At 28.4% G+C, this 26,418-nt stretch overlaps 1 protein-coding gene and 1 long non-coding RNA gene across 3 annotated transcripts in view; one reads left to right on the forward strand and one right to left on the reverse strand.

Moving 5' to 3' along the window:
• The window catches only part of LOC142320468 (proton-coupled amino acid transporter-like protein pathetic), a 68,867-nt gene that overhangs the window by 6,620 nt on the left and 35,829 nt on the right, over window positions 1-26,418 (reverse strand). For both annotated transcript variants that reach the window (XM_075358280.1, XM_075358279.1), the window contains exons 3-8: window positions 24,249-24,335; window positions 21,668-21,818; window positions 17,951-18,075; window positions 14,053-14,137; window positions 8,133-8,408; window positions 3,350-3,525 (exon numbers count right to left, since the gene is read on the reverse strand). In XM_075358280.1, the coding sequence (XP_075214395.1) occupies window positions 3,350-3,525; window positions 8,133-8,408; window positions 14,053-14,137; window positions 17,951-18,075; window positions 21,668-21,818; window positions 24,249-24,335 (900 nt within the window). The remainder of the gene's footprint in view (window positions 1-3,349; window positions 3,526-8,132; window positions 8,409-14,052; window positions 14,138-17,950; window positions 18,076-21,667; window positions 21,819-24,248; window positions 24,336-26,418) is intronic.
• LOC142320469 (uncharacterized) lies at window positions 1,577-25,341 on the forward strand. The gene is made up of 3 exons (XR_012755397.1): window positions 1,577-1,825; window positions 15,523-15,713; window positions 25,191-25,341. It is a non-coding gene; the product is annotated as an uncharacterized LOC142320469 (long non-coding RNA).

The following is a 26,418-nucleotide window of genomic DNA, read 5'->3' on the forward strand; positions in this document are numbered from 1 at the left end:
AAATTTAAATATACAGAAAATAAGAACACAATAAAATAAATAAAACATTTTACCTACATACTCTTCATCATGAAAAGTAAGTACATGTGACAAATTCAAAACAGAAATAAAAAAGCCAAAAATAAATATATTAATGAATAAAATAGATCTTAAGCAAACAACTAAAATGAAACAAATTTTAAAAAAAGCTGGATGAAAAAGAATGCAATAAATTTTTTATAGAAATGAAGTTTTAAAAAGTTATATCAGTACACATACAATTAAACAAACAAAACAAACAAATCAACATATTCAGATCATATTAAAACATTTTTAATTCAGAAAATTTATCAATAACAGAAATTGTAATTAGCAAATTTAGAAATCAAGCACTTAAAACGGTATATATTAAACTTATAAATAGTAATAGAATAAATTAAAAAATAAGATTTGCAGATGATGACTGGATAAAATCAATATTACATTAAATATAATTTAAAAATTAATAAATTTCTGTTCTCAACTCCCCAATACACCAGTATTTAAAATCATTTGTGATTATAAAAAGAATCAGGAAGAATTTTCTTTTTTATTTTAAACAATCTATATTCCTTTTATGAGTTGCTTACAGTGTGAAAGTGTTAACAAAAAATAAAACAAGTATACAGAGTTTTATTGATTAATAATTCTGAACTATCTAGCTGATAGTTCAAGCTGAATTATAAGGTGTTCCTCTTTGTACCAGAACTCATTTATTACCTAGAACCATTTAACCCAAAACAAATATAACCAGACAAAAAAAAAATTAGTATAAAAATTATTTTAAATAGCATTTGTTTTAATTCTTGTCCACCTGAATTTATGTTTGACTAAAATTCATCTTTAGTAATTTACAGAAAGACCTAGAATCTCTATTTATAATTTTTGAACATTCCTATAACTGTTTTTCCCAAGATACATTCTGAGATTTATATTAAATACTTTTTACAAAAAGAGTTTAACTTTTTGTCATATTATTTTTTTGTACAGTGCACCCTGGTGAATAAATGGTAAAATGCTACTTTTTATTAAGAGAACCAAACCTTGGTTTGGCTTGGCTTGACATTAAGTGTCAGCCAAGTAAATGCTATGTTAAAATAGATTCATAAAATCAATTTTTTTTAAAATAAGTTTTATCATTCTAGCAAATTTTAGTTTTTTAATAGTATATTTTATTTTATTCTGTATTTACTACTTTTATTTAAAATACAAATATGCCTTAAAAAAATTATATCTGTATAAAAAAATGCTCCCAAGAATGCAAAGGTAATCAATCATGCATGGTAATGTACAAGTAAATATATATATATTTAAATTCTGTTAAAATAAATCTCATGTTTGTGGGAGATGATCCTATAAAATCTGCAACAGATAGCAGCACTTATTTAAATTAATATGCAATTTTCATTAATTTAATTTTTATTACCCAGTAACAGAATTATTTCAATCATGTTTATGTGTGATCCAGAAAAGTGCTTTCATGGCAAAATTAACCCTTAAAGCCTCAAGGTAACGATATATCGTGCATGAGTGCTTGTGCTAAAAGTCTCACCCGTACGATATATTGGTACGGTTTTTATGTTCATATATTTCTTTGCGTTACCGGTACATCGCTCATGTAGTATCTTTTCTTAAAGCTTACAATTCGTAGATATCGTTAGTGTAGGTTGTTTTCATTTTACGATACGTATTTTAGAGAATAATCGATTTCAAAATTCCGATAATCTCTAATGTAAACAGAAGTGTGTTTCGTGTATTCATGGTTATGTTTTGGTTACTCTGTGCGTTTATAAGGAATTTTTTATAGGTATTATAATATTATTTTATGAAATTAGAGTTTCAATTATAGTTTTAGTTACCGTGATCCGTAAAATATTCAGATTTATTCGTTAGTTCGGTGTTTTTTTCTACAAGTCCGGGCCTAGTAGACGTCTTACCAATGCAGAAATTAATAACTTATTTGTTGATGATACTGATAGCGATTTCGAATTATCTAGTGACAGTGGGCCTGAAGAAGATGATGAATTAATCACAAGCGATAGTGATGGGGATTCAGAAGAAGATGAGGCATACAGAAATATCATTGAATCGGAATTTAATGTTCCTTATCCACATCAATTTTTGGAACTCCCCGGCCCAAAACATATGCCTAATCTAGGTTCCACACCCATAATTTATTTTTATTTATTATTTACACGTAATTTATTTGAACTGATTGTGAAAGAAACCAATAGATCAGCCAATCAATATTTAAATGCAAATAGAGATAGGCTGTCTGAACCATACCGAAAATGGAAAAATATTACCATTTCTGAAATGAAAGGTTTTATAGCTTGCATACTGAATATGGGGATAATTAGAAAACCTACTCTTAAGAATTACTGGAGTACAGTATCATCACAGGCAACCCCTTGGTTTGGTAAAATGTTTTCAGCGCACCATTTTAGAATTATTTTGAAATTTCAAAGCATAAGTGTTACAAAAAAATGGCAACAAAAATTTCAATAACTCTGTAAATAATACGAATTTTTAAGTGAATTTAATTTTTTTTTATTTTATTCACAAATAATTTTAGTTTTTAGAAACAGTGATAGATTAGATATAAATAGCAAGGATTTTTTTTCAAATAAAGAGGAAATCAGTATTTTTTTTTCTTTAATGAAAAAAAGTTTAATTTAAAAAAAAAAAATTATCAAGGGTGTAACACCATTTTGGATCGCAGCACCACAATCTACATAGTTTACTGAGTAATTACAATTCTTTTCATAATTTTATCGTGTATGTTGTTATTTCTGTGGCATTTCTACCAAACATCTACTTTTTCTGAAAAACGTGCCTGAGGCTTTTAACTAGTACTTACAAAATAGGCTTGAGGTCGTAAGGGTTAAGGTATTGTCTTATCTCAATATTTTGTACTGTGTGGTTTATTTAATAGAATTTAACTGTACAGAGGAATAATATGAATTTAAACAAATTAATTTCAGTAAAAAAAAATCATAATATATATAAAACAATAACTTACTACTAAGGAAAACAAACCTACCTATCTTGTTTCATGTTTACAGTCTGCTTTTAACTGCATAATTATACTTAACACCTTAAGATTTGTTTATTAAAATAATTTTTGATTATTTTTCTTGTAAATCTAAATTTAAATCAATAGCCTTCCTTCTCTGTTTTTCCCAAAAATAAAAGTTTAACTTGATTATACTGTAAATGCTACAAATCTTGTCCAATTTTTAAAACAATATTAAATATAAAAGTTGGTCAATTTTATTAACAGTTTATTTTAAGCATAACAAACAATGATTAATCAATAAAATTAGTTTACCAATCATGTGGTAAATTAAATGTAATGCTTCCATCTGCTTCATCACCATATTTTAGGTAACCAAAAAATCCAATTATCACGTAAATAGATACTACTATAATCATTGATATGTTCATAACACCTGGGCAACCAAGAAAGTGATGTGGATTCTTCATTGCATTTTCAATTGGCATAACCTGCAAAGTAATACTAATGTAAAATCTTTTCAGTTATGTTATTAAACAATCATGTTCTAAATATCTGTCTCATAATATAATTGCTAAATAGCAATTTCATAATATTTATTTAAAACCTAGAAAGAGAAGTATTTTCAAATGTTAAAAGCACATACAAATGTGGATAAATTACAAGTTTAATCAAGTAGACAAATGACAAGACCATCTAAGATCCCAAATACATATAATACTATTCATCATATAAGAAAAACCTTTTTAAAACTACTGATGAAAAAATCCAAGTATATATCATATTAAATCTTCGTATTTTCAAATAGTTTCAATTCATTAAAAGAAAATCGTTAAAAATCCCCCAAAATAACACATAAAATTGTTCTTTTGTTTGTTTGTTAAGTAAACAAAAGTGTTGCTTTAATAATACTATTATAAAATGTATATGTTTATTATAAAATGCAAATGAATTGTAAAAAGAAAACTAGTTCTATCAAAATGGGTTGCAACTTCAGTCAATAGTTAGATAAGAGTACATTGATTTGTTTAGAGTGTTCAAGAAAGGTCAGAGATATTATTATTGTTTTTTGTATTTTCATAAAGCAGTTGTACACATGATCCTCTTTTATACTTGTCTAATCTTTACTATTCTTCTGTGACCCTAAATTTTAAAATCTTTGATTTTATGTCATTCCAGTTCTCATCCTACCAAATTTCACTTCATTTCAGTTCTTACTCTACACACATTTTTAAAAACAATTTCTGAACTTTCATTGTTTAAATAGCAGCCTTTGACAACTCAGCTGTAATCCACTAACTGACTTCTATGTTATATTTCAGCAGAAACTAATAATAGATTGCATCTGTAAGTATTAAGCTTCTTCCCAATAAAAAAATAAATGTTCTCACTCATAAGAACCGAAGTTAATCTAAAACGTTAGTCTAAAAAACCTTATTCCAAAAGAATTTGTTGAAGAAGCAGTGTTACATAGCTTTTAAATGTTTAAAAACTCATGGTTATTTAAAACGTTTTTGAAAAACTATTGTAAAAATTTTATTACTTTTGAATGTTAATGACCAAGATTTTACTATTTATTACTCTACTGGGAATTGAACTTGGTTGGCATAAAGCCTCATTTCCAAATATTTTTTTTAACTTATGTATCAACATAGTTGTTACCCCCCCTGACAAAATGTATAAAATTTCATATGATTCTAATGAAAATTACTTGTTTTAAATATTATAAAAATCACCAGGCTTAAAATTGTTAACATCAACATAGATATTATGCCATGACAAAACAAAATTTGGCAATTACAATTTTTTCTAGACAACAATACAATGTTTTTATGTTTTAGATTGGCACACATTCTGTTTGAAATACGTGGCGTGCTGATTCAAAATTTCTCAACATTATTGCACAAACTTCATAATGCATTTAAACTTAAATTTAGAAAGAGATTAGAGCACGGAATAATATTTTTTCTTCTATACAAATGTTGTTTAATACATATAAATATGATGTTTTGATATATATTTGTTTAGAAATTAGGAACTACCTTTAATGTTTAGATTGAAGGTGTAGAACTTCTTTTACAATAATGTGAATGTGGTGCATTTTACAGTTACCATTGAATATGACTCGGTTTTTCCTTTTTTAATTTTTATCATAAAGAGTAAAACTTGTTACCAAAAATTTTATCATTTGCCAAATTTGTAAAAAAAGTAATTAAATTAAAATGATTGACACAATAGATAGAGTAGCACCAATGAAATGGATAGGATATATTGCTTTATTTGGTTCTTAAGTATGTAAGAATAAATAATATGAATCTGAAATGTGAAATTCATGGCATTTATAGTGCTTTGTTGATATCAACATATTAGAATTAAGGGAAGAACTAATTCAGAATCAAATTATAAAGGTCTACGATGACTTTAGTGAGTCATAATAGGATGATTTATGATTTACATCATAGATTTAGTATCCAAGATGTACTATGTATAAAAAATATTTAAAAAATTCATATTTAGGTAAACAAAAATAGCTTTTTAAATATACTAAAATGAATATAATTGAGATACAGTTTCAGAGGCAGAGTGAAATCAGAATGAAGATGTCTGATTTAGAGTAAAATCTACCTTGGATTCAGATAATGATGATTTTTATAACTTTCATATTAAATGAAATAGTGCAGCAATTAATAAAAAAATATTGTTTTATATTTAGTTACATATTGAACCTTCAACAAGTCTACCAATTGTATTCACACTGTAAATACTAAATTTAGATTCATAATATTGTAATATACAAATTGTATATATACAATAAAGTGTACAATAATAAACACTTAAATGTTTGGTTTAATATTACACACTGAAAGTTAGGGCTGCCGTGAATGAGGAAAAATATACCCAGATTGTTTAAAAACAATGGCATAAAGACCGAGTCCTGACTTCCAGGGTGGGGCCCAGGAACGACTTAATCTGGCCTGGTTACCCCACCCTGGAGGTTAATGGCAGGACATGAAGAAAAAGATCCTGTCAGCTTGCATGACAGAGAGTTGAGCTGTCATGCTTGAAGGCACCTCCCGGGGCTGTGTTATGCTTAATTGCATTTTTTAATTAATTTTTATAAGATATGTCATGCCTTTGGAAACCACTCTCCCTCTTTATCGACCCTTAATGACGAAGTATGTGAAATACTTACAATTTTATTCTATGCGTCAAAGTTTTTTTGGACGGCTTATACTCTGCTTTGGACTTTTCCGTCTATGTTCTCTATATGGTTCATCTTGGAGTAACATTCAGCAATAGTCTGCCATCATTGTAGCAGTCCATTTTCCTTGATACTTCCTTTCCATTTCTTTTATGTCCTGATGAAATCTCTCGCCCATCCCTTTGTTAGCAGCACCCACATTTTCAGGAAAATAGTGTACATGTGAATGAATAGTCTACATGTGTGTAGGAAGTAAACCTTCAAGCTCATGGACAGCGTAAATGTTTGTACTTCTGCAGCATGTTCTCAAAGATCGATTTGAAGTTTGGATCCTTCTTATTGCCCAGAGACTTGGTTACTGTCTTTAAAGGCTTCCCAGGCTTCTTTTTCTTCAATTTCCATTTGTTCCTCAAAATTATCAACTTTGAGAAGTTTTCTAATGTCAGGACCATAAATAAACCCCCTTTTAGTTTGGCAGTTGATAAGACTGGAAATTTGTCACAGATTATTTAAAACATTTACCTTATTTTGGCAAGGCTTTGACAAATTGCCTCATCAAGGCTAACTTGATACGTAGAGATGGAAGGAGAACTTTTTGGAACACATTCTTTGTTGCAGGTTCTAATGAAGCTCATTTTGGCCAGTATTTCCTTATGCAATGAATTTCTCTGTCTCTGCTATCCCATTCACACAAAAAATAAGGAAACTTTGTATATCCTTCCTGCTGTCCTTGGAACATCAATATTATTTTGAGATCGCTGCACGTAATTCACTGATGATTATCACATTTAATATTATCAAGAATGAATTCCAAATTATCCTAACCCTCATTTAAATGGACAGAATGTCTAATGAGTACTGACGGATACATATTACCACATTGAAAAAGGACAACTTTGACTTTCCTTTTGGACGAATCTATAAACAGTCTCCAATTGGTACTTTGTATGGAATGTAAAATTGTATCAAAAGGCCATGTATATAAGTACAGAATTTTTGCAGCCTCTTGAAGCCATTTTGAAAACGAAAAGTTTGCTTTATGGCCTGAAAATAAATTTCCGCTGACAAAGAAGGGTTTGATCATGGAGGACAGATATAAACTCGATTTATGCACACTGATGGTTGAAACAGCACTGATAGTTGTTGCACGGTGCATGAGTGGCAGGGATAGCCCACCGTCTCGTATTGTTCAACCCAAACCCTTCCTCCCTTGTTCAAACCAATCAACTGTTTAGTTGTAATAAGCATAGTATAAGCCTATACTAATAAGTATAATAATGCATATTATAGTAAAAAAGTGAATATATTACATTAATTTATTGTTAAAAAAAAACATTTTGTCTATTTTATTGTATTACATTTTTGCAATTTTTCAACCGTTTACAAATTTTGAAATTTGTGAAAACTCCTGACAATGAAAAAAAATGGTTATTTTTGGATTAGTGCTAGATAGTACATAGGAGTAGGTTATCGAAAGTTAAAAAAACATTCCATAAACCAACTTTTGCAGGCTTGTATATTAAATATTTTTCTTACTTCAGTTTTCTTTCAGTAAACCAATTTTTATTGCTTTCTTCTTCTAATACTGTTCGATTTACAAAAATAAAAATTCAAGTTTGCTACTTCAGAAAACAGTGTTAATGCACAGTAAAATTGTTCTCGGAACATGTTAAACGTTACAAAATTAATTTCAAATGACAGTTATGTTCTGCAATTTATCTAAATTTTCACATAAAAAATCTAATCTTATTATAGAGGTCAATTTATAAATTCAATTTAAAATTAGTAGAAACTATAAAACTATAATTTGTACATTGTATGCTATTATATTGTAGGGTAACTAATTAGTGACAGCCATAATGATTAAAGTAACAGCATAAGTTTCATAATACTTACTGTTCCAATACCTTCCATGGCAAGAAATAAAAGACTTAGAAATAGTGGTAGTTCTGTTATAGGTGCAGTGAATTTTCTAGATGAAATTGGAGGCAAATCTTGAGTGATATAGTACATTGTTATTATAAGTCCCACCGTTAGCAGACCATTTGCTATTGCACTAAATGGTACTAAATACTTCATATGTCTAATTTGTCCATAAGGCAGCAAAAATATTGTCAAGATTAATATATAACAACGAATGTTAAGATGGTAATGTAACTGATGTTCTAGTGCCTGAAAAATCAAAGTATTTTAATTAAATAGCACATTCAAAGCCGTGATGTATATATATATATATATATTCAGCAGATTCCAGATAATTGGATCACTTCATTACAGGACTATATGCCTGTATTAAAGACTGCCTCTATTAACCGATATTAATAAAAAATGAAGAAATATACACTAACACATCTTATTATTCAGAATTTTATTTCTAATTCACTATTAAAGTTTCATTATTTAAACAACATTATTAAATTCAAAATTATTAAATTGTTTTTGCAAACTTACATCATTAATAAAAATACAAAACTTGATTAAAAATAAAAATGGCGAGTGTCTTTTACGGTCAGTAAAATAGAAAAATATGTACTTAATGTCTTTTACTTGGTTGAAGTTGTTGAAAAAATATGTTGACTCTTCTCTTCTGTCATCTACCTTTCATTAGTTGGCTTTCTACAAATTTGGCACAGATTCACAGTTCAGCTAACGGCCTTTATTCACTACCTTATTGCATAAAATACTGCTGAAATCCATCACTGAATTTTTTGCATCTTGTGTTGATCAGTTTGACTTTGGATTTGTCTTCATCATCTTCAAATTCATCCAGTTTTTGAGTAACGTTTTTGGTTATTTCATCATCACTTCCTTACAACTTGAAAGAATTACATACTCTGCAGACTAGCACATACAATATTTTTTTCCGAGTGGTTAAGGAGACCTTCATCCACATAGTGTTTAAACATGTGTTAAAACATCCACATAGTGTATAAACTTAATCACTAATAAATGGTGTTATTTTATGAGTAAAATAGAGAGAAACATATGAACTAGAGAGGCTTATAGTTGGAATTTTAAGTCATTTTAAAACTGCCCAATAAAATGGCTGCCCCAAGCCAGTGGTTCTACTAACCAGAATTCACTGTGTATAAATATATATTTACTTGTATACATCACTAACTTGAGTATAATACCATTTGACTTTTTATACACTGTTAGTAAAGTAAAAATGTTCTTAAGTTAATAACTAATTTTTTTTTCAGTGAAGGTATTTTTGGAGGTACTCCATCATTAATTATTTTCTTAAAAACATATCACAATTTTAAACTTTAAAAATCACCTTAGTGAAATTCAAAATATGATATAAAATTTCATATAGCCAATTTACTTTGTCAAAAAACATGTAGTTAACAACGAACTGAAGTTGCAGGCAATACCCAAGTATATTTTCTTCAATGCAAATCAGAAACTCATAAGGATTCATAAAGACAAGATTAATAAGATTAATCTGGTTTATATTTCTACTCTGTCAAGTAAAATGTTGACTTCTAGTTCAGAATGTTAATGGTTTAAAAAATCTATCTGACTTTTTTTCATATTGGTAAATTATATAACTTTCATACTTTATGTTTTTTAAAAACCTGAAAAGAAAACAATTGCTTTAATTGCCTTCTTTTTGAGTGAGTTTCTTATGTTTATTTGTAAGGACTTTTGTTAAATTGCTATATTTTATATTATATTTTATTGCTATGTTTTATATTTTATTGCTTTATTTTAATCCTAAAAAGCTGTATGATTTATAAATTTATACTTTACACAACATTTGCAGACACCATGGATTTTTTTTATTACCTCCCGTATAAATTTTGTGGAGGTTTTAATTTATATTCTGGTGCAGTAAATCAATTTTCTGATTGCATAAAATATCTGAAATGATTTTAATTAATCTACATAGTGTTAAATCTATACTAAGGGAAGTGAAATTTTTAAAATCATACTAAAATAATGGTATCACACTGGGTTAGTCTACTGGTTAAAGAAGTCATCATCGCAAAATCAGCAGATTTTCGAAGTCAAGATTTCTAAGGTTTAAATCCTTGAAAAGGCAGTTAGTTGCTACTGGTGTTCTTTCTGGGTCCGAGTGTATATGTGTGTGCGCGCGCGCACACACACACACACACACAGACACACACACAGACCTAGAAGTAGCTGGAAAACTGGTTGGAAAAATTAAAGTAATTAATAGTAATATAATAACAATGTTTTAAAAATTAATTTAAAAAAAGAAAGAACTGAAAAGTGGAATGATTTTAGTAGAGTCTTTTAAAAGAGTAATTTTTATTTTATTTTTACTTCTTACTAATGTTGTTAAACTGTGCATCATTTTTATTAAATTTGTAATCCTAAATTGTTGATCACGTGTGTTTTAACTTATTTTTGGCCACAGTTCAGTTAATCTTTTTTTTCTCTAAAATTTATTTATTGTTTTATTTTTACTGAGGTCTTTTGTCAGTTTTGTAGGGTATTGATTAGTTATTTATTTTATTGTTAGTTTTAATTTTTTCTTATCTTTAATTTTTTAATTTGAGTAAATTCTACAAGTAATTACTCATTTTTTTATTACAGTGTTCCACTTTAGTTATTAACTTGTTCACTTCATTTATGAGTTTTATTAATTCGATCTAACTTTATGCTAACTCCTTTGTTGCAAGTTACATAAATTTAAGACAATTAAACAAAATTAATTGTATTAACAGTCGCTATATTTCTTTGAATACAAGATAACTATTATTCTCTTAGAATTATAACTTGTAAACAAAAGCTATAACTTAATATTATTGTTATATTTTATTACAACAGTTGTACCAAAAAATCTTGAAGTAATTTATAAGATTTTCAAACTGTGTTGGTGTTAAGACTGAAGTACAAAATAAAATAAATGACAGTGTTTACAAATCAGTACATCAAATTACTGTGAAAATATTCCTCTTAAGCCTTTTTTCTTCTACCTGTGCTTCTTTGTACAAAAAGGTCGAGATCAAAAGTTAAAGATGATAGTAAGAGAGGATTGCTAGTTAGTGAGCCAGTAAATGCATCATATACAATGACTACACTACTAATCATTTTGATTCTTTAATCAATAAATTGCTTTCAGTTCATCTTTTTCATTATACAATTTCAGTTTGAAATTAAAAATTTCAAAACAGATTTTCCTGCAATTCACCTTATTTCCAAAACATTAATAAAGACTGTTTCACATGAATCATAACCTAATTCATAACCACATTACAACCATTTGTACTTTTTATAAACTGACTGTTCCTGCATATTACACTCGATAAAACTTCTTGCAACATATTCAACAGGTTCATGCATTTAACTCATTTTTTTTATGCAATTTAATTTAACCCTTTTATGAAATCACTGAATGTAACCCAACTTATTTGATCGAGTATAAGATTTAAAATGTCCTCCAGAGTTATTCTATATGTAGACTGATATCAAAAACAAATACACCAAATCACAAAAAACCTAACATGGAAAATTCGTGCTTCAAAAATTTTGATCAAATCTCATATGAATGTATTTATTTAAAATATAAATTAATCCTAAAATAATTAATCTATATATTAATTCTGTATATGTATTCTCTTATGTAATATTGTACTAAAATGAATCAAGAAGCAGAATAAGGTAACAAAATACAAAAAAATATGTATGTATACAGTGTTCCGGACGTATTTCCCAATCTTCAGCAATTAATTCAAGGTATCAATATGAATAAAAAAGTTCATTTCAACATAAGTACTATTTTAATTTGTTTTCCTTCTGGACGCCAATTTGTGATTTTCAACAAAAAAATTATTTCTACAGTAGGTTAACTTACTGTAATTAAATTTATCCAATCTAAGACTAGTGTCTTTTTCAACAAAATAAAAAATTTTGAAAACGTCACCTTCAAAATTTTCAGAATGGCAGCCATCCTAATTTCTTTATCTCAATACCTTTGTAATTATTTGTTTGAACAAATTTTTACTTCTACAACATTTACTAAACATTTTATTTTGAACGAAATGACAACTCATTTGTAAAAATCCGTTGACAAACAATCCAGTTATTGCAGACAATTAACCTGGCAGTACACTTGTGCACCATAATGCAAGTATTATAATTTATTAATTTACTATATTATTTATTATTAATAATTTTTATTAGATCTAGTGGAAAAAAGCAGGCAAAAAATTATCAGCTTACATTATGGTGCACAACCGTACTGCCGGGTTAATTGTCTGCAATAACTCGATTGTTTGTCAACGGGTTTTTATAAATAAGGGGTAATTTTGTTCAAAATAAAATGCTTAATAAATTTTATAATAAGTAAAAATTTGATCAAACAAATATAATTAAAAAGATATTAAAGATTAAAAAATTAAGATGGCCGCCATTTTGTAATTTTTGATGATGTTTTAACATTTTTTTATTTTGTAGAACAAGACATTATTCTTTGATTTGCCAAATTTAATCAATGTAAGTTTACCCGTTCCCGAGAAAAACTTTCTTTTTTTTTGTTGAAAAGCACAAAATGGCGTCTAGAAGGAAAATAAAGCAAAATATTACGTATGTCAATAGAACTTTTTTGCCCATTTTGGTGTTCTGAATCAGTTCTTGAAATTCAGCTAATACCTCCCGGAAGACTCTGTATATATAATTATCTGCCTGCAGCAATTTTCAAAACACTCTATAATACTTAATTATAAACAAATACCAGAATGGAATATGAATTTATGATTCAGATCAAAAGGTTATTAAGGTTTTCCCAGCGGTTTATGAGAAAATTCAAAATACCGTATTATGCATTAGAATAATACAATAACTAATACTGCCAAGTATAAAATGAAGAAAATTTACAAAAAATTGATTTTAAACATCTTAATGATCAGAAATTGTTTTACTCTGTATAACAAATTTCAGCATAACAATTAATCAAACTTCAGATCAGTATACGTTGAAGTACGAAAGGAAATATAGTTTAGTCAGGGTCAGTGGTAAACCTACCAGGTATTAAAGTTATACATCCTGACCCCTGAAGGGGAAGACACCTGCCTTATGATAATCCTGGCCACCACACCACCCCCTCCATTCCTAGCCCTGATAGGCTTCATCAAAGTCATCAAAAATCAAGAAACAAATTCATACATTTGATAAACTTCTAATGAAAACATGCCCTATCTCTCTCTGCTCTCATCCCCTTTCGGGAGCAGGATCAATTCCTACTCCTTCCCACACCGCAGAGTTCTACACCAGAGTACACGGTCACAGAGTTCAGAGTGCAGAGTACACCATCGCAGAATTATCAGTCTAATCATAAATAGCTCAGCTAACCATGGCTCGATGCCAAAACACCTATCTTGGCGAAGTAAGCATCCAGGTGGGCTCAACCACCCAGGTTACTACTCATTCTATATATCCATAACTGCATCAAACCCTCTCAGCCATCCTCCACAGTATTAATTAAAATTATACAACTTTAATTAAACAGCTTTAACTATTTCCCCCAAAAAAGAAATGAATAATTTCTTATAACATACAACAAAAGTTTAAAAAAAAGAAACCACAATCAGTACTGGACCTGATATACGAAGTGCATACTAAGAGGAACAGAAAGAAAAACTGATTGACAGATAATGAATAGACAGAAATTTATTTAGTTTTAAATTAAGTCAACTGGTACTTATTGGCAATCTTTAAAATTATATCATTAAGTTTTCATTTGAAAGAACTTTGAACTGGCAAAATAAAAACCAGTATAATTAAATTACTTTTTTACACTACTTTTTTTAAAATAAATTAGTTTATTTCAAAATTATCAGTTTACCTCTTGAAATGAAGATGCAATAACAATCACGTAGATTGTATTCAAACCATAATAAGTAATGAACTGAAAAACATCAAGCAATTTCCTGTAAAATCAAAAGTAATTTTACACAATTATTTTTAAATAAATTAATGGAAGACAAAACATTCTCTCTGAACCTTATCTTTCACATTAGTATTACTAATATTTGTTAATAGCACTAAGAGTGCTGATGTTTAGGTTCAAACACTACTATAAAGGTGTAATCGCAAAATAGATACCCAGTTCACTATCTTCAGGAGCTTATAAACAAATGTAAAAAAAGAAATTGCTAAACTATGAGTATTCTTATTTAATAATATTTGTAAACAGACATTTTTTAGTCCTCCTATGAATATTATACTACAGAAACAGATAGTGTGTAATTTATGACAGACATACCTGAAAATAGTTTTATATAGACAATATTTTGAGTCCCATCCCATACGGGAGTAATTTATATAAATAAAATAATTGATTAACTTAAAATAAGTTACAAATTTTGAACTGCACCCAAACTGCTAAACAGCTATTTTAAAGATTAGAATGTTCTTTTTCGACTGCTTCATATGATTTTTTATGAAACTCTGGAAAGTGTTTTTCATTTTTTCTTATAATTTCATTAATTTTATCTACCTAATTGAAGAATAAGTATAAATGCTTCTTCCCAAGATCAGAATAATAAAACAAACTAGTAATAAACTACTAAACTATTCTTATTTAAATAAACTATTATTAAATATTAACTGTGAATTTGCTGATTAAATAAGTTACAACCTCAGTCTAATCAATCACAAGTAATCACAATGTTGTCCTTCCACAGGACACAATTATTTCAAACATTGCCTTGGTATCTTTAGTCCTAAGTCTTTCTGTGTAACAAATAAACACAGATAACCATAGTTTTATTGTCTTTAAAGGTTTTCTCATCTTCATTTTTAGTATCATAATAGTGTATATTAACTACAAGAACTTTGAGTCTACATAACGTAGTCTTGGTTAGACTAAGTTATGTAGACTCAAAGACAAGATATTTTTTATCTTGCAGTGGAGATAAGTGCATTTTTGCACCAAAAAGTTTAGAAAATAACACATTATTTTAATATAATATTTATGAAATTAATTGCAGAACAAAATATATAAATACAGGAGCACACACAGCAATATGTACATATAGCAGACAAAAGATTTATTAAAAAAATATACATATATATTTTACATTATGTGTATCAAGAGAAGAACCAGAACCTTGAATGTGACATCTTTTCAAAATTGAGTTTTTGGCTCCCAAGTGTTTTAATAGATATTTATTATCATGTGGTAGAACCTTAAACGTGTTAATACTACATTTAGTCTTTAGATAGCAGCACTTCTACAACCTTGTAAATGTTTATAACTAAAATCTGCTGTCATAACCTCTCATGTGCAGCACATGTGTTTCTGCTTTTACAGGTTGGCTCTACTTCTGCTTTTGTGTTCATTCTACAAGCTTTTACCAAGTGATTTTCATGGTTTGCTATTTGTATTAAAAGCTAGAATAAATCAACAGAAAAAACAAAGAAAGTCATTGATTGCATTACAGTACATTACATCACACAGAAGATGTAATTAATGAATGAAAGAAGGATGAGATCAAGGAGATGGTAAGATCTGTTTCATTTCCTAATATATTAGATAATCCAAATTTTTCTGACAATTCACACTGAGATTCAACATTTGATGTAAGTGATATTAACAACTGATGATTCTGATTCTGACATGTCAGTTGATGTTTCTAGTATCCTTGATTCTGAAAATTATAATGTTACACCCCGCACTGATAATTCATCTGATCGCGAAACTTTTTCTCTTAATCAGAGTAAAGAAATGAACTGAAGTATTACATCAGAAAAAAAAAAAACTGAAAAACTATTTCAATCTTATCCTGCTTTAATCTTGTAACGAAATATAAGACAGCAGGGCTGAAAGTATTTTGATTACTGCGTGATAAAGTAAGTAAAAAGAAAAACATGATGTAGTAGGTTTCATTTCCTCCTTTTTTATTTGTAAAATTAAAAATTTTCACTTTTTCTTACTCTTATAAATTTTCACTTTTTTTGTTACTCTTGTTAAATGAATTAGTCTAATGCTCTATGGTTAGTCAGTTTCGTTCCATCCTTCAAAGACTCAACATATGTTTATTGCAAATGTATAATTAATTAATACAATATTGTTATAAATATCAATTACAATTTCAAAGATAATAATAAAAATAATCTATATTATAATTGAATTAAAGACTTTTATTTATTTGAGTGAACTAGCGAATAATAAAATATTTAGAATAATTAAACCTAACCAAAGTATTGAACCAAGGCGGCATATTATTTGACAGATTTTATAGACAAAAATATTGTATTTAAATAAAACTATAAATATTTTAAATTAAGTTGTATGTGTATGTAAGCTGTGCATCAGAAAAAAGCCGCGTGACAGGAAAGTCTTACAATTGTGTTGTCGGCTTTTTATGATGTTTGTTTTTTGACCTTAATATTTTGTTTATTATTTTGACTTAACACTATGCAAAGTTCTGATGTCAGATTTAATATAGTTTATACAGGAAAGTTCACTTATGGCTTTTTTTCTAATCCTATAATTAGTAGTTTTTCTCTACTGTATTTATTATTAAATAAGCTTTTAGGTTTCATACTATAGTTCACTATTTTTTTTAAATTTTAATTCATTCATTTTAAATTTGATCATCTTACATATGTAATTATTATAGAAATTATTTCATAATGTTAATTATTATAGTGTTAATTAAATTACAGGGTTCAATTTTAACCTGTTACTACATCTATTTCTTTTCTGTACTATAAATACCATACTATACCAAACAAAATAGAAAGTAAGACAAAATATTATTTGTATTAAAGTGTTTATTATTAAAAATAAAAAAAAAACCTTATAGTTTAGAATAATAGTTATGTTTAATATTGAAATATTTTTGTTTTTATTGTCATAAAAGTGCAATTTCAGTTATTTTATGTTGCATATTATGAAGAACTTTTTCTCACACAATTTTTGACAAAAAATGATATGATTATTATTCATACACATCAATTTTTATTATTTAATTCCTCTATTGCACATATGAAAAATTAGCTTTGCTATCTTTAGCAGAGAAATTCTAAAAAAAAATTGTTTTTTTAAAACTTTCTACTATTTTTTAATATCACCTCACTAGAAATGTTCTAACTTCAGTAGATACTTACTTAATTAAAAACTAATTGATTAATAGTTTAGTTATAAATTACATATAAATATTTGTTAAAAATGAAAATTGCAATTATCCAGTATAATGCATTTAACCAAGCATAACCATCATATTAGCATTAGTTAAGAGTTGCAACACTCTGTCTGCTTTTTCTATAGTAACTTATTCTTAACTGGCAATCACATAATAACCTGTTAGTATAATTTTTAAATAAAAATTAATATTAAGTATAATCAAAGAAATGTAATTTTATATTAGTTATAAATTTAATTTAATTTTTAAATTCTCAGTATATTGACAGACTTGAAAAAAATAACTTGTTACAGAATCATTAAATTTAAAGAGAAAAACCAAAACATTATCACAAAAATATGCAACTATTGCACAGAGTATGTTGTAAAGTGCCAACCACTATTTCAACCACTGTTGAAATAAAATTTAAGAAAAAAATTTTTCAGAGTTGGAGGATTGTTTATTAATTACCTCTATAAAATGTACTTATTCAGTAGGACTGAATGTAAAGTTTCTATCACAACTAATGTTAATATATGAAATAATACTACATACATATATATATATATATACTTTAATACATAGTGTAAATACATTCATATTGTAAAATACCTTGCTAGTTTTGAGTATTTTCGAAGTCTACCACCAGCTCCATGATTGAATGTTTCTTCAAATGCTTCTGCATAACAGAGACAAGGTTTCTTGAGCATGTAACAAAGGTCTTGAGCACATTTCACCTAAAAGTAAAAATAAAACCATGTCATGAAATTATTCCTCCAGTATGTTAATTAATTTCAGAAAAACAGTTAAATTACATTGAAAATGTAACAACACATTTATTTACATTACTACTTTCACTTGATACAAAAATGTTTTGTATTTTTTAAATCTCTTTTTTTGTAGCCCGGTAAAAATTTTCCACAGAGCTGTCCCTTTTTGGTTATGCTGATAAATTTAATTAATCTATTTAATTCTTGTATATTTCAGTATGAATTTTACTAAATTTCTTTGCTTTGAACTTCCATTTCTTCATATGTTTTAAACTTTTTTACTGGTTTTTCTTTCTACTGATAGTTCTTGAAAATACTTGTATATAAATATTTCAGAATCATTTTACTTCATTTTTCTTAACAATTATCAGTTTCTGATAATTGTTAGAAGCTTAATTATATCTTATTAAGATATAATTACAAACATTTTATATATATATATATATATATTTTGTTTGTCTTCAGTCATTTGACTGGTTTCATGCAACTCTCCAAGATTCCCTATCTAGTGCTAATCAAATCATTTCAGTATACCCCCTACATCCCAAATCCCTAATAATTTGTTTTACATATTCCTAATGTTGCCTGCCTGCACAATTTTTTCCTTCTACCTGTCCCTCCAATATTAAAGCGACTATTCCAGGATGCCTTAATGTGTGGCCTATAAGTCTGTCTCTTCTTTTAACTATTTTTTTCAAATGCTTCTTTCTTCGTCAGTTTGCTGCAACACCTCTTCATTTCTCACTTTATCGACCCATCTGATTTTTAATATTTTCCTGTAGCACCACATTTCAAAAGTTTCTAATCTTTTCCTCTCAGGTACTCCCATTGTCCAAGTTTCATTTCCATATAAAGCTACGCTCCAAACATATACTTCCAAAAATCTTTTCCTGATGTTTAAATTAATTTTTGATGTAAGCAAATTATATCTCTGACAAGGCTCATTTCACCTGTGCTATTTGGCATTTTATATCACTCCTGATTTGTCCATATTTAGTAATTCTACTTCCCAAATAACAAAATTCTTCTACTTCTATAATCTTTCCTCTTCCTATTTTTACATTCAGTGGTCCATCTTCGTTATTTCTGCTACATTTCATTACTTTCGTTTTGTTCTTGTTGATTTTCATGCGGTAGTTCTTGCGTAGGACTTTATCCATGCCTTTCATTGTTCCTTCTAAATCTTTTTTACTCTCAGCTAGAATTACTATATCAGCAAATCTTAGCATCTTTATCTTTTCACCTTGTACTGTTACTCTGGATCTAAATTGTTCTTTAACATCATTAACTGCAAGTTCTATGCAAAGATTAAAAAGTAACGATGATAGGGAACATCCTTGTTGGACTCCCTTTCTTATTACGGCTTCTTTCTTATGTTCTTCAATTATTACTGTTGCTGTTTGGTTCCTGTAAATGTTAGCAATTGTTCTTCTATCTCTGTATTTTAACCCTAATTTTTTTTAAAATGCTGAACATTTTATTCCAGTCTACGTTATCAAATGCCTTTTCTAGGTCTATAAATGACAAGTATGTTGGTTTGTTTTTCTTTACTCTTCCTTCTACTATTAATCTGAGTGCTAAAATTGCTTCCCTTGTCCCTATACTTTTCCTGAAACCAAATTGGTCATCTCCTACTCTCCTTTCAATTCTTCACAGAATTCTAGTTAAGATTTTTGATGCATGGCTAGTTAAGCTAATTGTTCTGTATTCTTCACATTTATCTGCTTCTGCTTTTTTTGGTATCAAAGAACTCTTTTTGAAGTCTAATGGAACTTCCCCTTTTTCGTAAATATTACACACCAGTTTGTATAATCTATCAATCGCTTCCTCACCTGCACTGCGCAGTAATTCTGCAGGTATTCCGTCTACTTCAGGAGCCTTCCTGCCACTCAAATCCTTTAATGCTTTCTTATATTCACATCTCAGTATTGTTTCTCCCCTTTCATCCTCTTCAACTTCCTCTATAACACCATTTTCTAATTCATTTCCTTCGTATAACTCTTCAATATATTCCACTCACCTATCAACTTTTCCTTTCGTACTATAATTTGGTGTATCATCTATGTTTAACACATTATTAGATTTTAATTTATGTACCCCAAAATTTTCCTTAACTTTCCTGTATGCTCCATCTGTTTTACCAATGTTCATTTCTCTTTCCACTCTTTTTACATTAGTTTCCACTTCATGTTTATAGTATTTCTTAATTGTCGATAGTTCCTTTTACTTCCTTCATCACTAGCACTTATATTTTCTACGTTCATGCATCAACTGTAATATATCCTCTGAAAGCCAAGGTTTTCTACCAGTTCTCTTTGTTTCACCTGAGGTTGCTTCTGCTGATATAAGAATTTCCTTTTTAACATTCTCCCATTCTTCTTATACATTTTATAACTTATCTTTTTTTACTCAGATCTCTCACAATGTCCTCCTCAAAAATCTTCTTTACCTCCTCTTCCTCAAGCTTCTCTAAATTCTACCAATTCATCTTACACCTTTTTTTCAGGTTTTTAAACCCCAATTTGCATTTCATTGTCACTAAATTATGGTCGCTATATTACGACCAATAATTAATTATGGAACAGACATTGGTCTGTTCCAGGGTAAGCTGTTAATAGTGTGGTGATCCTCCAAATAATCACAGAAAATCGGACCATGGGCCACTCAAAAGATGGTTAATATAACCTTACCAGCCAATGGTTGCATTTTGAATTTCTTACAGACAGGAGATTCAGAGCGTTTCTACTGCATGCTTTGACACTTGGACTCCGGCTCAAAATGGTTTATCCAAGTTTCACCACAGGTTAAAATCCTGTCCAAAAATGCGTTACATTCGTTATTGAAACGATGTTTGAGTTCAGTACAAATGCGAAATCTCTCAGCTTTGTGATAAACGGTAAGCTCTCTGGGAATCCACCTTGCACAAGTCTTACGATAGTTCAGTTTGTTTTAAATGATGGAATAAGTTGTGCCACCACTTATTGGGTATTTTTCAGAAATTTGTTCAACTGTAAGTCATCGGTCTTCTTGGATAATCGAATCAATACGAGAATCTAACGCCGAGGTCGACACTGTTACCGGACGCTCGGACCAGTGGTTGTCATTCGTGCTTTTGTGTCCACTTTTAAAACTTTTCACCCATACGTAAAAACACACACGGTTCATGCAACTACTGCCGTATTTTCTGGTCATCCGAGAGAATATTTCTAATGGTTGTACACTTTCTGAAAGTAGAAATCTGATCATACAACACTATTCTTCAAAAGTATTTTCTTAGAGCGGAGAAACTATGACTATGTAAACTATGAGAAACTATGTTTACGTAAATATTAATAGAAAATATTATTTACAAATGTGTATGTACTAATGTTAGTGGAATTATGTAATGCATAAAATGCCATAGCTGTGATGATGGTTTACGTACAACAAAAAACCCTTACATATTAAGTTACTGGAACTCTATTACAAAAAACATAAAACTATCACAAAAACTGTATTACATTACTTAATCATGTCACTGTATTAAAATATTGTTAGATATAAAATAGAAATTACTTACCACTAAATATATACAGTGTGTACAAAGAATTCCAACAACAACTGTACTTATAATTCCAACCAGAATACCACTATGTGAGAATCCATTAGGTATTGCCAATATACCAGAACCAAGACTGCTTTTAATAACATGCAATACACTTCCAACATCCCTTAAAATTTTAAAATTAGAAAACTAAGTTAGTCATATATGTTCATTTCATTTTACGACAAACAGAAGTAATAATATTGTCATAAAGATCTTTATGTCTCTGGTACGACTAAAATTGGACGCCTGTCAATTCTAAAATACAAAAGAGCCTCTTAATCAATATTATGTTCAATTTCATTATTCAAACTAGAACATAAATTATACTTACATTCATGCATGGAGGTAGCAAGAATCAACTTATTTATTTGATTAGTGTATTGACTGTGTATTTTTTATTTTCTAGTACTGTGCCAATTAATCCAAACACAAAGATTGTATTATAAAAAGTAACTTTATTTAGAAAAAAAATCATACCTGTACAATTAGTGAATATCTAATAATTAATATGTCCTCCTTCATTCTTAATTACTTCACATACATGATTTGGCAAAGTTAAAACACACACATGTGTATGCACATTTTCCTGATTTCTTCATCATGAAATCATACCGATTGATATTATTGCTTTACTGAGTTTAATTTTTGTGGTACAATTCATTTTTGAGAGTTGTTTTTTGACTATTGCCCAAAGATTTTCAATTAGGTTTAAGTCTTGGGAGTTGCATAGCCAAGGAAACATTTTAAAGTTTTATTCTTCAAAAACCTTTTCTATTTTTTTGGCAGTATGGCACTGTACCAAATCTTGTTAGAACCCCATTACCTTGAGGGAATTTGTTTTGAAGCTGTGTTACAATGTTATATTCAGAATCTTTGATATATACACTTTTCAACATCCGTCTACAGGAAATAATAAACAAGAGCCTTTAAATGTGAAACAATCCCAAAATATTTTTTCTGGGGATGTTTAACTGATTGTTGGATATGAGCTGGTGATGTATTGTCATCTGATGCTTTTCTAACATATTGAACCTTTTGCCCCTGAACATAAAAATGTAAATCATTAGAAAACATAACATTTTCCAGTGTTTTTGATCTAATTACCACATCCCTTGGCCCACAAGTGACTTTTTAAACACTGCCGGTGTTAAAAGCTGCGTTTTAGCTGTCCAACAAGCTTTCTGTCCAGCTGCAAGAAGTTGGCATCTAAGAATTCTCACATGTAAATCTTTTCCAGTGCTGCTAATTCTCAATTTAAGTACAAAGCAGATAATTTTGGATCGGTTTACTTTTTCTCACTATTAACTGATACTGTGTTGGAATATTTTTTCTTTACAGCCACATTTGCCTCTCCTTTGAGGTAAAAAGGAACCGGTTTCTTTAAATTATTTTAAAATAACATTCCCTGTCTCTATTCCAACATCATATTCCAAAGCTATTTGTTGTGTCATTCTGGTATGTTCAGAAAGAGAAATAATTTTTGAATGTTTTCTTGAAATTATTTCCATTTTTATATATATTCAAAATACACAAAACAAAAAATAAAAAAAATATGATTTTGTAATAAAAAATTAAACTTTCACAAAACACTATTTATATTCACTTACCATTAATCTCACATTAAACAGACAATTTAAAGAATGGGTGTGATCAAGCAGTGCAGCCACAATATAGATATAAAAAAAAATTCTCTGTGTTCAGATTAATTTATACGCTACTGTAAGAATGATTAAGACCAAATATATTAAAATTTTTGCAGATAGTCATGCAAAACAACTTTGAGTTAAAGTCCCTTTGTTAGGCAACTTAATTATAATACACTTATTTCAACCATCATTTAAAAAACTAGCTTTATTTGATGAATTTTTATTGGCTAACATTCAAAAAGGTTATCACCAACCAAAAAAACACAAACAACAAATGCAACTAAAAAAAAAAGAAAAGTTATTAAACAGATGTGAAAAGAAATCACTATCAAAATTTAAAAAGAAATTTTGCAAAAATTGATATTCAAAAAAAAGAGGTTATAAATGGATGCAACGTAATTTGGTTTAAGAATGTATAAAATCACAGAATTAACAAAAGATAAATTAATACATTTATCAAAGTTGCAGAGACAGAGATATTTCTATTACCCAATTTACCATACATCCAGTTGTTCACATTAATTGGATAAGTAGTAAATTTGCAAGATGATCACTTAGTACAGCTAAAAGTGATAATACTAATCAGAAAAAATACATAATTCATAGAATTATGTTTAATATTTATGCTTGAGAATTAAAGCAACAATAGAGAGAACTGATAGATTACTTTTACCGTTTTTAAAAATGAAACTAATTTATAAAAGATTTTGATTAATATATTTATGTGAGTTTTTTAAACATTTTTTGTGTACTGATAAACAGATGACTTTGATTGTGCAGTGCTACTTGCTATTACCATAACTTTCACTTTGGCAAATCCTAGTCAAAATACAAACATATATTGTATAATAACTTAATAAGTGAACTCTTTTCAAAGTACCTATAATAAGATTAATTTATATACTTACGATGTTGCTTTAGTCAGATCTCGTTGGTCATACGCTTCATTTTCCTTTTGTTTGTTTTCAGGAGAGGAATAAGTGGCAAGCTCAATTCTGTTAAATAATAATTAATAAAAAAACAACAAATTTTATTATAAATTTCAAATTTTTAATATTCATATACAGAAATATTTTGAAGTAACTAAATATTAATAAGAAATTGGAATAATACCAGGTTGTTTTTAATAACTGTGACATATTTTTAAGTTAAAGTAGATAAATTTAATAACATATTTGCTATGTATCTTTTCTTTGTTGATGCAGTAATAACTGAATGCAACTACATGTATCCGTTCAATTATTTCTTATCAGATATTTTTTTGTTATTTATAAATTTGTGTCAGCGCCAACTGCTACTGTCATTAATTACAACTAAATTTCAATAGCGCACAGTAAAACTGCATCCATTATTGTTTCATTGGAGTGATCAATGGGGGTTTATTAAATTTGCCTGTAAATTTGCTGGGCATTTTATCCTTTTTCCACGCCTTTAATTCACAGAGTAATTCAGAAAATATGTTCCATTGAAAGATATTTTCACGAAGGTGTTATAATGATGGCTACAAATTGTTTTAAATTGATGATAAGTTCTAATATACACTGTGTAAGTTAGTTCAAATCATTAAGCCTAAGCAGCAGCTGTGCATAGACCGCTTTGGTCAATAACATGATATTTGTTTTCATTTAATCAAATTGTGAACTATCTTCTGGAACAGTTTGTTGTTACTGGTGTTATTTACCCTTATTTGTAATTAGGATATATCTACTCTAGCTGATTATTTAGGCTATGTTTAATAAATTATTGTTAATTTATGAATGTTTTCTTTTCTTTTTTTCATCAATTTAGCAAACTTTTGTGTATAGATTATGAACAATTGAATATTTTATTAAAAGATTTTTTTGTTTCAGACGATAAGTTTCTGGTCATTGCGTACAAATGGTATACTGAATTGTGTGTACTTCTGCAATTATGATTGTTATAGTAATCATGAAACAAAACGCTATTTAAGAAGTTGTAAATTACGAAATATATAATAAAAAGAAGTTCAGTTTTATCCTCCTTTAAATCTTTTAATATTATTATTATTATTTCTTTTTCTTTTGGAGTTTTAGGGGCATCGACTGCTATGGTCATTGGCCCATTCCACAACAAAAAAGAAAAAGAAAAAAGATTCTATATCCTCCCAGTACGAAAACTCGGTACTTACGTATTAACGCCACCGCAGCTACAGTTTTATTTAAAAACAAAGTAGTCAATCGGATTTCGGTGGAAAATGAACAGTCTCTTTATTAATTTTAATAAATGATTATTTATATTTATTTATTTTATAAATATAATTTAACTAAACTTAGCCTACGCTCGCTAACCTTGACTAATTAACACCGTAATTTTTTGAGTATTTATTTAATAAATTCAGTAATTATTGCAATTATTTATTATTTAAATAATCAAAACACTCCTGTTAATTAGTCAAGATTAACGACCGTAGGTTAAGTTTGGTTAAATTATATTTATAAAATAAATAAATATAAATAACCATTTATAAAAATTAATAAAGAGACTGTTTTGAATCTATGTTAAACTCTATGTCGGCCCATTTTCCACCGAAATCCGATTGACTACTTTGTTTTTAAATAAAGCTGTAGCTGCGGTGGCGTTAATATATAAGTACCGAAAACTCTAGCGACATAGTCAAAATACAAAATACCTTTTCCTCCCCCGAAAAACAAAAACTCAGGTGACATAGTGAACGACTAGTCTTAGTAAAATAAAAGAGCATCTAAAAAAGACTTATCAATGATTAATGAAAACCCCAAAAACACAACATTACAAGGTTGTAAAGGCCCTTGTCATTTTAAAATATTTCTACTCGTTTCTTACGAAATTTAATCAAAAACTCTCAAAACAAAACTTGTCAGTGATTTAACTGAAATACTCATCAATAAAATCTATTAAACGAAAACATGAAAAGAGGGTAAAGGGCCCTTGACATTTAACATCACACGCAAAACACCTTTATATTATCTCAATATCTATATTAATTAAAAATTAAAATTTGATTTATTATAAAAATCTCAATCTAGATAATTGATCTTTCGCTTTCTGAAATTTATCGCCTTAGTTTTCCTTTAGGCC

The sequence above is a fragment of the Lycorma delicatula genome, chromosome 2 (assembly GCF_047948215.1).
Source record: "Lycorma delicatula isolate Av1 chromosome 2, ASM4794821v1, whole genome shotgun sequence".
Taxonomy (NCBI): Eukaryota; Metazoa; Arthropoda; class Insecta; order Hemiptera; family Fulgoridae; genus Lycorma; species Lycorma delicatula.